Source organism: Salmo trutta, chromosome 12 (assembly GCF_901001165.1).
Source record: "Salmo trutta chromosome 12, fSalTru1.1, whole genome shotgun sequence".
NCBI classification, from domain to species: Eukaryota; Metazoa; Chordata; class Actinopteri; order Salmoniformes; family Salmonidae; genus Salmo; species Salmo trutta.
In genome coordinates, this window is record NC_042968.1 from 56863389 (window position 1) to 56877646 (window position 14258).

General features: G+C 46.5%; 1 protein-coding gene across 2 annotated transcripts in view; it reads right to left on the bottom strand.

The window, feature by feature from the left end:
- Positions 1 to 14258, bottom strand: part of LOC115203847 (collagen alpha-1(XI) chain) — a 142126-nt gene that overhangs the window by 20861 nt on the left and 107007 nt on the right. For both annotated transcript variants that reach the window (XM_029768881.1, XM_029768880.1), the window contains exons 22-41: positions 14024 to 14077; positions 13783 to 13827; positions 13598 to 13651; positions 12670 to 12714; positions 12353 to 12406; positions 10967 to 11011; positions 10491 to 10544; positions 7550 to 7657; positions 6303 to 6356; positions 5842 to 5895; positions 4680 to 4724; positions 4402 to 4455; positions 4231 to 4275; positions 4044 to 4097; positions 3839 to 3892; positions 3665 to 3718; positions 2676 to 2873; positions 2429 to 2482; positions 1271 to 1378; positions 843 to 950 (exon numbers count right to left, since the gene is read on the bottom strand). In XM_029768881.1, coding sequence (XP_029624741.1) covers positions 843 to 950; positions 1271 to 1378; positions 2429 to 2482; positions 2676 to 2873; positions 3665 to 3718; positions 3839 to 3892; positions 4044 to 4097; positions 4231 to 4275; positions 4402 to 4455; positions 4680 to 4724; positions 5842 to 5895; positions 6303 to 6356; positions 7550 to 7657; positions 10491 to 10544; positions 10967 to 11011; positions 12353 to 12406; positions 12670 to 12714; positions 13598 to 13651; positions 13783 to 13827; positions 14024 to 14077 — 1341 coding nt within the window. The remainder of the gene's footprint in view (positions 1 to 842; positions 951 to 1270; positions 1379 to 2428; positions 2483 to 2675; positions 2874 to 3664; positions 3719 to 3838; positions 3893 to 4043; positions 4098 to 4230; positions 4276 to 4401; positions 4456 to 4679; positions 4725 to 5841; positions 5896 to 6302; positions 6357 to 7549; positions 7658 to 10490; positions 10545 to 10966; positions 11012 to 12352; positions 12407 to 12669; positions 12715 to 13597; positions 13652 to 13782; positions 13828 to 14023; positions 14078 to 14258) is intronic.

A 14258-nucleotide genomic window follows, 5' to 3' on the forward strand; every position in this document is an offset into this window, starting at 1 on the left:
CATAACTAAGAGTCACATGCTCGAACGGGTTTGTTGTCTCTCTGTGACAAATGACTAGCAGCCTGTCACGGATCCTATTCGCACCTTCTTTGCAATGACACCAGCACATCACAACGTTAGGCATATTCAAATGCATTCACATCCTGTTTGAAATGATGGGAACACATTGAATCAGACTCGCTAAGCCAGCCCAGAGGATAGCTGGTCACGTGGTTATTGCTTCTGAAATGAAATACAAATATATTCTCCTTTACTTCCGCTAATAAAGGCCGTGGAGTTCTCCTCTCCGTTCCTAATGGTAGAGGCCTTATGATGAGACTGTGGATAATGTCAGTGAGATCTTCTTTGTGTGTGTCTGTGTCATGTGTGTGTGTCTCTCTATCGGAATGTCAAACACCTCAGTCCTCCCAAGAGATTCAATTACAGCTGATCTTCACACAAATGTTTATCTCGCTATCTCTCTCTGTCTCAGTGTGTCTCAGTGTGTCTCAGTGTGTAGGAGAGTTTTTCTTCCTGTCTGTGAGTCTGCATACTAATAGCAGGTCATCTCTCTACCATCTGAAAAATAGAAAATTGAGCAACATAACTGGTTCAGCTTTCTGTCAGCAGTAAAGACTTAAAGAGCTGTAAGCCAGGGAAAACACTTCCTGTCAACACCCCTAAGGAAAGGGTCGGAATACGGAAGCCCAGACACGTTCTGACTATGATCTAAATCATCACGTCGAGTGTGTTTTTCTGTGCGTGAGCACATAAGTGATCATTTTTATATACATTCAGTCGCACACCCACACCCACCCACCCACCCACACACACACTACTCTTCCCTCAGCGAGCCAACCCACCTTGTCTCCATCCTCTCCTGGGGCTCCAAGAGGTCCAGCGGGGCCGGGCAGACCCACCGGTCCCTGGACACCGTCTCTACCAGCGGGGCCTTGTGGTCCTTTCTCTCCCTATAACACATTTGTACAGCATATTACATTCCATTCAATTTCAGTCATGTACCAGATATTCTCATCTGGAGAGACTTAATGTACTGCAGGGTTGGGATCCATTCCAAATGATCCAAATGTTTACTTCCTGAATTGATTGAATTAGAATGGAATTGACGCGAACAACTGCTGTACTGTACAACAGATCAATTCAAACGAGGAGGCTAAGACAGCCCTGGGATATACCGTAGCTGAGAGAAATACATTTGTTTCCCAACAACAGACTTTATGTTTGAACTAGTGATGTGGCCAGAACCAGGCTGAACTGAACTGGGTCTTACCGGTCCACCCTTCTCTCCTGCGGGTCCTGGGGGTCCCTGAGGTCCTGGTCGTCCGGGGAGTCCGGTGGGTCCGGCTGTGCCAGCAGGACCACGCTCACCAGGGGAACCCTAGAACACAGGGAGAGACACGGTCACTACAGCTCGCTACTTGTACTACCTGAAACCAGAGCCATACATTTAGAGAGTTGGGCAACTTTAAGATTTTCAAACATTGTTCTTACATGTGATGTTAATAGGGCGTTAACATGGCTGCCATGGAATTTTTGTAGTGTCATGTAAATGTTACATAATGCTCAATCTAGACATTATATTCCCCATCTAAATACATGGCTCTGCCGTTATTGAACTACATTGGCACTACCTTGATACCTCTACACTTTCTGTAAATCCAGGGCGTACTAGTCTACATCAGGTACTGTCACGCCCTGATCTGTTTCACCTGTCCTTGTGATTATCTCCACCTCACTCCAGGTGTTGCTTATTTTCCCCAGTGTATTTATCCCTGCGTTTCCTGTCTCTCTGTGCCAGTTGGTCTTGTATGTTTCCAAGTCAACCGGTGGTTTTCCCGTGCTCCTGCTTTTTGCATTCTCCTTTTTCTAGTCCTCCTGGTTTTGACCCTTGCCTGTTTCTGGACTTTGTACCCGCCTGCCTGACCATTCTTCCTGCCTTGACCACGAGCCTGTACCTCCTGGACTCTAATCTGGTTTTGACCTTTTGCCTGTCCACAACCATTCTCTTGCCTACCTCTTTGGATTAATAAACATTGTAAGACTCCAACTAACTGCCTCCTGTGTCTGCATTTGGGTCTCGCCTTGTGCCTTGATAGGTACATACAACGTGTTTAGAGTAGAATCTGAACATCACGTAAATCTACTAAGTAGCTGGAAACCAGATTTGCATAACTAATGAACAAACTATGAATATCACTGACACATGACGTGCTTCATCTTAATACAACTGATGCGCTTAGCTATGAACCTTATTCCCACAGTAAGTGTGTGCACGAAATAAAAAGAGAGAAAAATAGAACAAAGAAAGAGAGATAACGATGGCACGACGGAGAGAGAAATATTGATGGCGAGTGTAACCGACAGAAGTACAGGGAGTAAGAGTTGAAGAGAGGATGTTGGTGGCCGTGTGTTAGTCATCTGTACTCACAGCAGGTCCAGGTGGGCCGTTGGGGCCTTCATTCCCTTTCAGGCCGTGAGCCCCCTGTTGAGAGAGACAGAGAGACACAAACCTTTAGAGGAAGCACCCCCTTTATCTATCCCAGAATCCTGGTGTGGGAACCTCCTCAGGTTAACACAACAAAGGCAGCAATTTTTTTGGGGGGGGGGATTGATCTGAATCGTATTTATCCCGAACAGAGATAAGACAGAAATTATGTGAGGTGTGTGCTACTTACCACTGGTCCGGGTAGACCTCTCTCTCCTGGGAACCCTCTCAGACCAGGGGGACCGTCCTTACCAGCCGGGCCAGCGGGACCTGGGTCACCCTTAGCTCCCTCTTTACCAGCAGATCCAGGAAGACCCTGTTCACCGGGTGGGCCTGGGGGTCCGGGGTGGCCACGTTCTCCCATTGGACCAGTCTCACCTGTGGGGCCCTGTGGATGGAGAGAGAGAGAGAGAGAGAGAAAGAGAGAGAGAGAAACAGAGAGAAAGAGAGAGTGCGATAACATGAATAAGACAACAAAGTGAATCAGGGTGTTTGCACAGTATGAGTACAGGGTGACAGAGTGTGAGAGAGTGGGAGGCAGCCAACCCCCGGTATTCGCTAGTCACTCCATGAAGGCGTCATCCATCTGTCAGAATAATAGCATCAATGCATGTAATGTTCTCAATTAGCATTAGGAGAGAAGCTCTTGGGTGGAAATGGCTGTTGACTAAGCATGCATAATGAATGAACAGCCTAGTGCTAATATCTAAGAGGATAAACAACACTCTGACAGTCACCTCTAACTAGATACGGATAGGAGAAAATCCCTTCTGGGTGCACAACAAACACAGCTAAAACTCACTATGACACAGCTAAAACTCACTTACGACACCTGTAAGTCATCCTTATCACACTCTTGTGACACCCTACACATCCTGCCCACAATCAGAAATAATCTTAGTAGCTTGGCCGAACACTTCTGGTTTCCATCCTCTCCTTCTAATCGGGGACTGGTTCAGAGTGCAGACCGCGTTGACACGATGCGAGTCGCGCCACGCTACTTATTAGCTCATCAGTCAGCTACTACGCCTATACAGACACGATCTGTGCACCTGTTGACGAGGCCAGTCCACTGAAAGGTATTGTATTGGGTGTGTTTTTCCTCCCAGTATCACAGAGAGATATGATACAGCGGGATACGTGTGTGTTTGTATGGTGGCGGTGCGTGACGGAACTCACCTGAGGTCCGACCACTCCTGGGGGTCCAGGTGGGCCAGTCTTGCCTTGGAAACCCTGCGAGGAGACGAGAGAATAAGAGCGGTATAAAAAGGTTGTATGTATAAGGTTCGGGAGAAGTGAAACTCTGGCCTATGACACTAGGGACAGGACCACAACAACAGCGTGATCACTCACAGTCTCTCCTCTCTGTCCAGGGTGTCCGGGCAGACCATCTTTCCCAGCGGGGCCCTGAAAACACAGAAAGATAACCTCAGTAATGCTACACATACGCACTAGTCCACCGTTAAAACACTATAGACTTAAACAGAGGAAAGGCATTTGTGTTTGTGTGTTCAAGTGTTGTGTTGTCATTTTGTTTTTTTGGGGGGGGGTGTCTTACGGGTGGGCCCTTTGGTCCGGGGAATCCTGTTGGTCCCTGAGGCCCTGGAAGACCCTGAAACACACAAGCAGACGATACAGTCAATCAATCAGTTATCAATCAATCAGTTATCAATAACCACTATTGGAAATGGATCATATTGATATAGATGAATATGTATTTTCATGAGGGATGCTCTAGTACATACCCTCTCACCGGGAGGTCCTGGAGGTCCGTCACTTCCTGAGGTACCCTGGGAGACAGCAAGGAAACAGGAAGTGGTCAGAATAGACTCAGCCAATGACAGACAAGGTCATACCACTGTATGATAGTGAGGCATTACGTCAGCCATGTCATATTGGAAGGCACCCTAATTCACCTTTGGTCCAGCTTTTCCTGTTGGTCCCCTTGGTCCCCTCTCTCCACGAGGTCCCTGGGAGGAGAGAAAGAAAAAGAGGAGGAACGTCAGGAGGGAGGAATACCAATAAAGTAGATACAACACTCTGAAGATATCCTTCACCATTAGAGGATGTTCTCCTTTCATTCACTTAACTTCCTATTGGAGGGTCAAGGTAATAAACCATAACCTGTGTCACCTGGACATACCTACAGTATATCGCCAGTGGATAGTGGAGGTCAAAGAGGCAGTAGACTTACCGTTGGTCCTCTCTGTCCTCTTGGGCCAGCCTTCCCTGCAAGTCCCTGTGAGGAGCCATAACAAATACAGAGGGCAGAGGTCACAGGTCGCCATGGTAATGAATTTGAGACCGCCCTGACCTATCTAACCAATCAGATCAACTAGACATGTAGCATAAATAGGTCCCATTCTCACTGTCACCATGGCTACTTCAACTAACATGTAGACCTATTCCTCATTCAACCGTCGCTCTGGGTCCCTCTAGATGAGAGTGTCTGCTAAATGACTTAAATTTAAATAGAATGTATTGACCTATCTATGGTGACTCTTTCTTCTTCTTTGTCTCATGGGAGCGAACAAAGGCCAAGATGTTTATATACGTTTTAAATTTGAAAACATTTTTCATAATGAAACTAGATTCATGGCTTTACATATTCAAAACTGTTATTGGGCGAGAGAACAGTGAGGTAGATCGGCAAAACAGTGCTATATAATAAGACATTTTCCCACAATTTCAGAGCAATATGAGGCCGTATTTCCTTACTGTACGTCAAATGAACGAAGAAAAGGATTATGGCTGTGTGTGGGTTTTTCGATTTACAAACGACAGCAATGAAACTAATGGTAATGTGACGACCATCGCTCTACGTCGAAGAGTTAGGCTTTCTGCCTCATAAAGTCTCATGTTTAAGCAACAGAAGATGAAAAGCTTTCTGTATCATACGCTGAGGAACACAAAACAAAGCATTACTCTCCAGACCAAACGAACGACCCGTCTCTTTTAAAAGAAAATGAAACACTGCGCCGAGTACTGTACAATGTGATAAATTACCTTTTGTGGTGATTTTCAATGCTCTTATGTGAGGATGGTAATGAAGAAGGAATACAACAGTCTTTTTGTCCTTGGTTTAATCTTCTTCCCGTTGACTAAAGGCCCCTGTGTCTTTTGAATTCGCACTAGAGAGACAATAAACCCCCTCTCCATTGGTCTGATTCAGTATTGATCCAAAACTCTAAGGGGTGGATAGACTAAAACTTCAAAGTGAAATGCACTGGGCCGGCTCAAACATCCACAGAGATGTTTTGTAGGTATGTAGAGCAGATATGCAACTATAACTTCAAACGTAAGGATACTAACACTAAGCACCAAAACTTTGACAGGTGCGCTTTTCTCTGACCTACCCTTGCTCCTTTCTCTCCGTTGGCTCCGGGGAAGCCTTGGAATCCCTGAGATCCCTGTGTTGATAAAAAGAAAGGAGGGATAGAGAGAGAGAGAGAGAGAGAGAGAGAGGCAAAAGAGATTAAATCCCATGTCCGTCAAAGGCGAGCAACAAAGACGTTGAGCGGTGTAAAGTGAAAGTGCTGTTGTAGGCAGCAGCGACGCATTTTGGGTAGCGCTCGTTCAGTGGGCGTCTGTCTGACACCAAAAAGCATGGCTAAATCCTGCCCCCTTTGATCAGGGAGGTTCAAACATGACCTCCCTGCGCCCCGCCTGCGTCAGAGCGGTGCCCCTCTGGGCAGTCAGACCAGTCCATCAATAACGCCATGTTCAATCAAGGGGGCCTTCAGATGTGTCTCCTTGAAGTGTCCACCGTGATAAAGATAGAGAAAGAAAGGGATTCTGGGAGGAAAAGGGGACTTACCTTTGGCCCTTGTCTTCCGGGGTATCCTGGCAACCCTGGAACACCCAGTTTGCCCTGAGAGAGAGGAACACAAAACAAAGTCACCATCAGTAGATCAATCAATGAAACACATTAATTTATAAAGCCTTTTTGTACATCTTCAGTTGTCACAAAGTGACTTTGCTTGAATGTCATGGGTGTATCTCCTCCATCTATTTTCCTTTCTTTTCCATTCCCCCCTTTTCTGGGTCAGGCCAATCTGTTTTGTTTACACCCTCATCCTGCTAGATGTGGGCTGGAAGTGGGAAGAGGAAACTGTCTCTCTCTATGTTCCACTTCTTAAGATAGTTTCTCTGGGGAATTCTATTAAATTATTCTGATTCACATTTACTAAATTACAGTAGAGAGAGACACACTATACTAAGGAAAATTAAATATCTCGCAACTACTTTGTCTTAAAGCTATAAAACGAATTGTCCTTGTTTAAATTAATAGAAATAAGTCACTCCAGTGTTTCACTGGTTATAGATAGAAAATACCCTACATGTGTATAGTCAGTGTTTAAAACTAAAAAATGTGGCATTTAAATTTGCCAACAAGTGTTCTCATCTTAAACACAGGCGTTTAGAATGCAATATTAAACATGATAGTCAGCTTTTTCCTGTCAGTTTCCAACCAGAAGAACAATATATCTACTAAGTGTTCATATTTGAAACACTAGTGTTTACTTTCTTATTGTCTCTCAGAGTACGTGGGAGGGGCCACGTTATCATATTTCCCAGCATGCTTTGTTGCAGGTTGATTTTTAGAATAGTTGTTTTAATATCTATGTTTCCTCATACATATTGATCGATTGATCGTATACATTTTTCTAAACTAATACAATCTGTAAGGGGGTTGGAGTTATTGCACCCATTACTGAGATGGTTGTTCCAGTTTCAATGGTTTAAGTATTGTTTGGTAACTATTTCACCATAGCAGTCATTCTGAGTGCAGGTTGTAGGTGCTAAAAATATTCCAATTGTTGCCTATATTCCGATAGGAATTACTATTCACTTCACCATCCAGCGTATTGTGACCTGCAGGTTTAAACACTGTGACGTGTTCTCATTGAAATTCTAAATGCCTTGTTGTGTTTAAGAATTGTTACAGAAAAGTGTTGAGTTATGTGTTCAGATCCTAAACACTTGGTTTTACAGTGTATGAGGAGTTGGTTACCATTACTTACAGTGAATGTGAAGTTTGTCACAAGGGCAAAGACGACTCACCTTTTCGCCGTTGGGTCCGAGAGGGCCAGCATCTCCAGGGAGACCGGAGCGACCCTTGGGCCCCTCAGGTCCGTCCTCTCCTCTGGGTCCTGCAGGTCCCAGCTCACCCTGGATAACACATAACCAGGTTTTCAGGGGAATCTCATATTGTGTCATACTCAGAGTATCATGTTGTATCTGAGATTCACGTATTGTGGCATTGATTTACTAACCGAATCATACCATATCTTCTATCTTAACGTAGACTCTTAGACAAAAGGTGATATCTAGAACCTAAAAGTTTTGGGGGGTTTTCTCCATTGGAGAACTCTTTAAATAACTGTTTTTGGTTCCATATAGAACCCTTTTCACAGAGAATTCTACCTGGACCCCAAAAGGGTTTTACCTGGAACCAAAATGGTTCTCGTATGCGGACAGCCAAAGAACCCTTTTGGAACCCTTTTTTCCACGAGTGTATCGTGTCATGTCCTATCATAGAGCCATGACACCTACTTCCCAGGTCCTTCAGAATGCACTACCATACCCACATCACACCAGTCACTGTCATGACACCTGCTCTTACAGGCCCAGCAAACTGAAATATCATCCTCAGATTGTTCCAAACACATTTTCAGTCATGACATCGTCTCATCCTCACGCCGTTTCAGTCCCCGTTTCAGTCATGACACCGTCTCATCCTCACGCCGTTTCAGTCCCCGTTTCAGTCATGACACCGTCTCATCCTCGCGCCGTTTCTGTCCCCGTTTCAGTCATGACACCGTCTCATTCTCGCGCCGTTTCAGTCCCCGTTTCAGTCATGACACCGTCTCATCCTCGCGCCGTTTCAGTCCCCGTTTCAGTCATGACACCGTCTCATCCTCGCGCCGTTTCAGTCCCCGTTTCAGTCATGACACCGTCTCATCCTCGCGCCGTTTCAGTCCCCGTTTCAGTCATGACACCGTCTCATCCTCGCGCCGTTTCAGTCCCCGTTTCAGTCATGACACCGTCTCATCCTCGCGCCGTTTCAGTCCCCGTTTCAGTCATGACACCGTCTCATCCTCGCGCCGTTTCAGTCCCCGTTTCAGTCATGACACCGTCTCATCCTCGCGCCGTTTCAGTCCCCGTTTCACCTGCTCCTCCAGGTCCAGCCCTTCAGACAGTGAGTGTCGAGCAGCTCAGTCTCTGATGCTCTGTAACTGCTTAAGGAATCAAATGAGGCCATTTCCCCTGCTCTGTCTGTCTGTCTGTCTGTCTGTCTGTCTGTCTGTCTGTCTGTCTGTCTGTCTGTCAAGCTGACTGTGTGATATAAGAGGACTTTTATTTCCTCCCTCTTTACGTGTATTCATCCTCTGGTGGGTTAGTGGTGCTGTGCTGAGGCTGCTATGAGGCAGAGCACAACTCTAAAAGGCAGGGTACAAACTGTCTCTGACAATTTGTCGTTACCGTGCCGACCCAGTGGACCATGAACAGTCCCCCGTAGACTCGCCGTCACACACACACACACTTCACACATATGTGCCCACTTACATATGCACAAACACATCACAGTAATCACAAAAACTCTGTCTCTTCCAGCTTGACACTCACACATTGTAACTCATGCTAAAAAGTTAATCAAACAGACTCAGTTCTCGCTCTCTAAAGCACGCACACTCATAAGCACGCAACACAAGTAGACAATTACATTCCGGTCCATGCCGGGAGCCTCCTGCCTCCTCTCCTCTCCTCTCCTCTCCTCTCAAATCCCTCTCTCTTCTCCTTTCTTCCCCCTCTCAAATCCATCTCTCATCTCCTCGCTTCCCCCTCTCAAATCCCTCTCTCTTCTCCTCTCAAATTCCTCTCTTCCCCCATCAAGTCTCCTTTCTTCCCCCTCTCAAATCCCTCTCTCTTCTCCTCTCTTCCCCCTCTCAAATCCCTCTCTCTTCTCCTCTCTTCCCCCTCTGAAATCCCCCTCTCTTCCCCCTCTCAAATCCCCCTCTCTTCTCCCTCTCAAATCCCCCTCTCTTCTCCTCTCTTCCCCCTCTAAAATCCCTCTCCCCTCCTCTCTTCCCCATCTGCTACATCTCCAGAGGAAGACAGGCTGAAGCCCCTCGTCTTTTTCGCACTCTCTGTTTTGAAGGGGTTTAAGCTCCTCTCATCGATTTCTCTCTCATCACTGTCTCTCTCTCTATCTATCTCTCTCTCTCTCAAGATGGCCTGTTCAGGGGTTGAGGGTATTGTGCTTAAAGTAGGGGCCAGATCTGCTCCTTGTGTCTCCCTGTTGACGGGTATTGAGGTGACTTGAACAGTCTAACGTAAATCTCTGACTGACATTGTTCGCTTTGAGAGGGCTTCTATTTCTGGCTTTACCTGCCAGTTCTCTGTTCTATTAATCTCAGAGAGGTCGGCTAGACGTCAAGAGGTAATTGGAGAGATGGAAGAGGGGGATTGATAGGAACACACACACGCAAACGGAAACAGCTCACACACACACACACACACACACACACACACACACACACACACACACAGAACTGGCAACAGAGACGTTTGGTCAGTGCTTGCTCATTACCCATAATTCCACAGTGACTCAGCAGTCACAGTGACTTCGGGCCAATCGGGGGGGGGGGGGGCAGCGAGACAGTGGGGGATCAATACCATTGAATAGTTTAAGTAAAGGTCACCTCCTATTGGACCAGAGAACTTTAGGACCAACTGTGCACTAGCCAAAATCCTCAGCCAATGACAACTAGCCAATGACAACTAGCCAATGACAACTAGCCTAATGTTTCCATCGCTTTTCAAAGTCAAACTGGGTTTTACTGTACCCTTCACCATAAGCCTGTCAAAGGAACACTAAATCCCTGCCAGACTGACGAAAGTATTTGCTTAAACTCTGTTGGATATTATGTACTGAGACGTCCAGATATGTGGACAGCATTTGACAACAACAAAAAACTAGAACAAAAAATAAATGCCTCACCCTGTCACCCTTGATTCCCATATCTCCCTTGAAGCCAGGGAATCCATCTTCTCCCTGAGAGAAAGAAAGAAAGGAACGAGACAAAGGAGGGGGGGAGACAGAAAAGGTGTTGAGAATGTGGTCATTTGTTTTGGAGAGCAGTGAAAAGCCATATCCGCCCTCACGGAGGCATTCACAAACAAACGTGTGTGAACACAAAAAAAAACACACATCTCTCTCTCTCACACACACCTGTAAAATTGCTTTGAGCAGTCCCTGTTGCCATAGAAACTCTAGATCTTATTTTCCCTGAAGAGAAGTAGGACAGCCTGACGTATGGGATTCGGCCACATATACCATCATCCTTATCGTCACCTTCATCATCACCATTATTGTTAGAACCATCATCGCTGTCATTATTATCATGTGTGACTGATGCATTTTTCGTTTGGCAACTCTAACAGAAGATCGGACACGCACGCACGCTAATATCGTACCTTTTCACCCTTTCCTCCTTTCAGGCCTCGTACTCCATCGGCTCCCTGGTAGGCAAAGGCAGAGAGAAAGAGAGAAAGAGAGAGAGAGACGCACACAGAGACAGAGAGAGAGAGACACACACACACACACACACAGAGACAGAGAGAGACACACACAAACACAGACACAGAGAGAGAAAGACAGGAAGAGACAGAGAGAGAGAAAAACACATACAGAGAGAGAGAAAAACACAGAGACAGAGAGAGAGACAGAGAGAGAGAGAGAGAGAGAGTGAGAGACAGGGAGAGACAGAGAGAGACATAGAGGTTAGTGAGCATGTATGTCTGAAGCACGGTGCTTTAAGGCCAACATCAACCACACTCTACCAACTGGGGCTTCATTAGTATCAACACTGAACTGGATCTGAACGCTTAAAACACTCAACTAAGGCTGAAAGATAACTAAGTATGCCGTTTCTCATTCAACTCAATAAAGAATGATCTCGATTGAAGCTCGATGATAACAAAGCTATTCGCATGGGGTGTAACTTTAAAGTATAGGAGCAGAATGGTGCCCTGTGGTGCTGGAAACCAATAGCATCCTTCTCCTCCTATATCCATCTTTACTCCCATATACATTGGTTGTACTTTCATTAAACCAGCATCAGTCACCGAGCCCGTTGTCTCCAACCCGCAGAGGCTAACTGCTGGGGAGCGCTTTTGGAGAGCACACGCCAAGAGGCATGAGCATCCGCCAGCCTCACACACATAGTCAGTGGGTGGTGTAATTCATTTGGCCCCTTAACCCCTCTCTGGAGGGGCCATTTGATGGGAGTCCGCCTGCCTTCATGCATCTCTGCTTAACTCAGCTAGTCATTACTGAGGATCAAGCGGCAGTGGGATCGCTCCCAGGGCCACAGAGAGAGTGCGAGCTACAGCCACGCGTGCTTATCTCAGCCACGCGACCCATCAACCCTGACCCTCTCAACTGAGCTATGATGAGCGGCGCTGGTTTACGAGCCTAAATAAGGTAACAGAGGGTAATTGGGGGAAAACCGGTTTCTGATTTCCTGTAATATTGACTCCATCCGCATGTCACAGATGGGGGGGGGGGTTTGTTCAGTCCAAAATCCTACTCTAACATTATGTCTGGTCCACACAGAGTATGAAACAGCAGAGCCGCTAACTAGGCCTATTTTGTTGCATACAAAAGTGCAGTTTCAGTTCATTACTATTAGCATTCAAAAGACAGTGGGACTAAGGATTAGACCGCTTTACCTAATGACAGATCAGACCAATGGGAGAGCGCCATTGATATCATGTGCTCCAAGGATGGGGTAGTGTATTAGGAGTTAATTAGGCCGGGGGGGGGGGGGGGTGGATGAGACATTGGGGCGTAAAACTCACCTTCACGCCTCGGGGACCGGGATAACCGATTGGGCCTTGAGAGCCAGTGGGACCCTGCGAGAAGATACATGTGTGGATGGAAGCTTGTTACAGAGAGTCATTTACATTTATGTAAATTCAATGTCAAAAATCCAGGTGAAGAATACGAGAGAAAAATACAGCGAGTGAGAAAGAGGCAGAGAGATACAGAGAGAGAGAGAGAGAATCAGAGAGAAAGAGAGAGCAAGAACGACAAATAAAAGACAAAGGGAGAAACAGATCCTGATAAAAAACAAAAACAACGAACAAGAACACAATAAAAAGAAGAAGAAGCTTACCAAATGTCCTTTCTCTCCGTTGGGTCCTTCCTTTCCAGGGTGACCCTATGAATTATTAACAGTAAAATGAACGGTAGTCCCGGGATAATTAGCACGCGATCATAAAACACTACAGCCTATTACACAGTAAAACAAAGCCAGGATGTACTGTATGACAGTGGGAAAAAGGGCCATTTGGAATAAAAGCCTTCAGAGTTCAATCTCATTTGGGATGTCTCTTTAACGCCCAGTATATTTTACAACCACTATGGACCATTATAGAGCATCTTCAAAAGCTTTCAGTTTCAACACATACCACACACACCACACACACACACACCACTTAGCATGTCGGGTGGAAAAAAAGGGGCTGAGGGAAATTGATTTTGTTCCCTCGAGATAACCAAGATATAATATATCCACTGATAGGGTTTCAGGAGAGAGAGAGAGAGAGAGAGAGAGAGAGAGAGAGAGAGAGAGGGATGAGAGGAGACTTAAGCGGCAGAAAATAGAAGTCGACAGAAGAAAGAGGGGAAGAGGGAGAGAGAGAGAGAGAGAGAGGGGGTGGATGAAGACTAAGAGGCAGCAAATAGAACAGAGAAAAGGGGAGAGGGGGAGAAGAAGGGAGTTGAAAGAGGGAGCGAGTGGCATTTCCACTCTACACAGATATCAAAGCCAAGGAGGATCACGGGACTTCATGGGGGAATACAGCGACAGACGCTGCTCTCATCGAGCTCTCGCTCTCTCTTCCATTCCGTCTTCCTTACTTCCACTCTTTCTCGCACTCACTTTCTCACTCTGTCTGTCACATGCACACACACACATTCCTTTCTCTCTCTCTCTCTCCCACCCACCACCTGCCATCTTCCATGGACCACCTGGCGACAGCACAGGTGTTCGCTGCGAGGAGGTGGGGAGTGTGTCCGGGAGAGTTAGTTCACACACTTACCGGGGGTCCGTCAGCTCCGGGCATTCCTGGCAGTCCTGGTTTTCCGGTAGGACCCTGTGGAGAGTGGAAAAGGAGAGAGGGGAAGTCAGAGATACTCAGATGACAGACAGTGGAGCCACAATACTGCTCACATCCCATAATGGTGTAGTTATATGTTTTAAGTGGCCAGGGGCTAGGGCCCTTACCTTATCTCCAGGGGGCCCGATGGCTCCCTGAGGACCTGGAAGTCCCTGTAGAGAGAGAGGACGGACATTGTCAGCACAAACTCACTGGAGGATGAGACAGGAACGTCCAAGAGTGACAGACAATCCAACCAATGGACTAATGTCAAAATGCCATAGTGGGCATGACCATACAACGTCGAACCACATGAAGGCTGTAATCTCATACCCTGTCCAATAGGAATCCTAACATGATCATACTGACCTGAGCACCAGGGTTTCCTTGCTGTCCACTGGGGCCAGGCTCTCCTTGGGGTCCCTATGATGGAGACAACACCTCGTTCACATTCATCCACAGGACATCGCTAGGTGTCGGTCTGACACATGAGGACAGTGCAGCGTTAAGAGGTAGACGACTAAATGCCGGCACTCGAACATAGCGCAGTGTAAATTCATGAAGAATGTGGTGTAGTGAGTGGACTTTTGATTGAGTCAATATC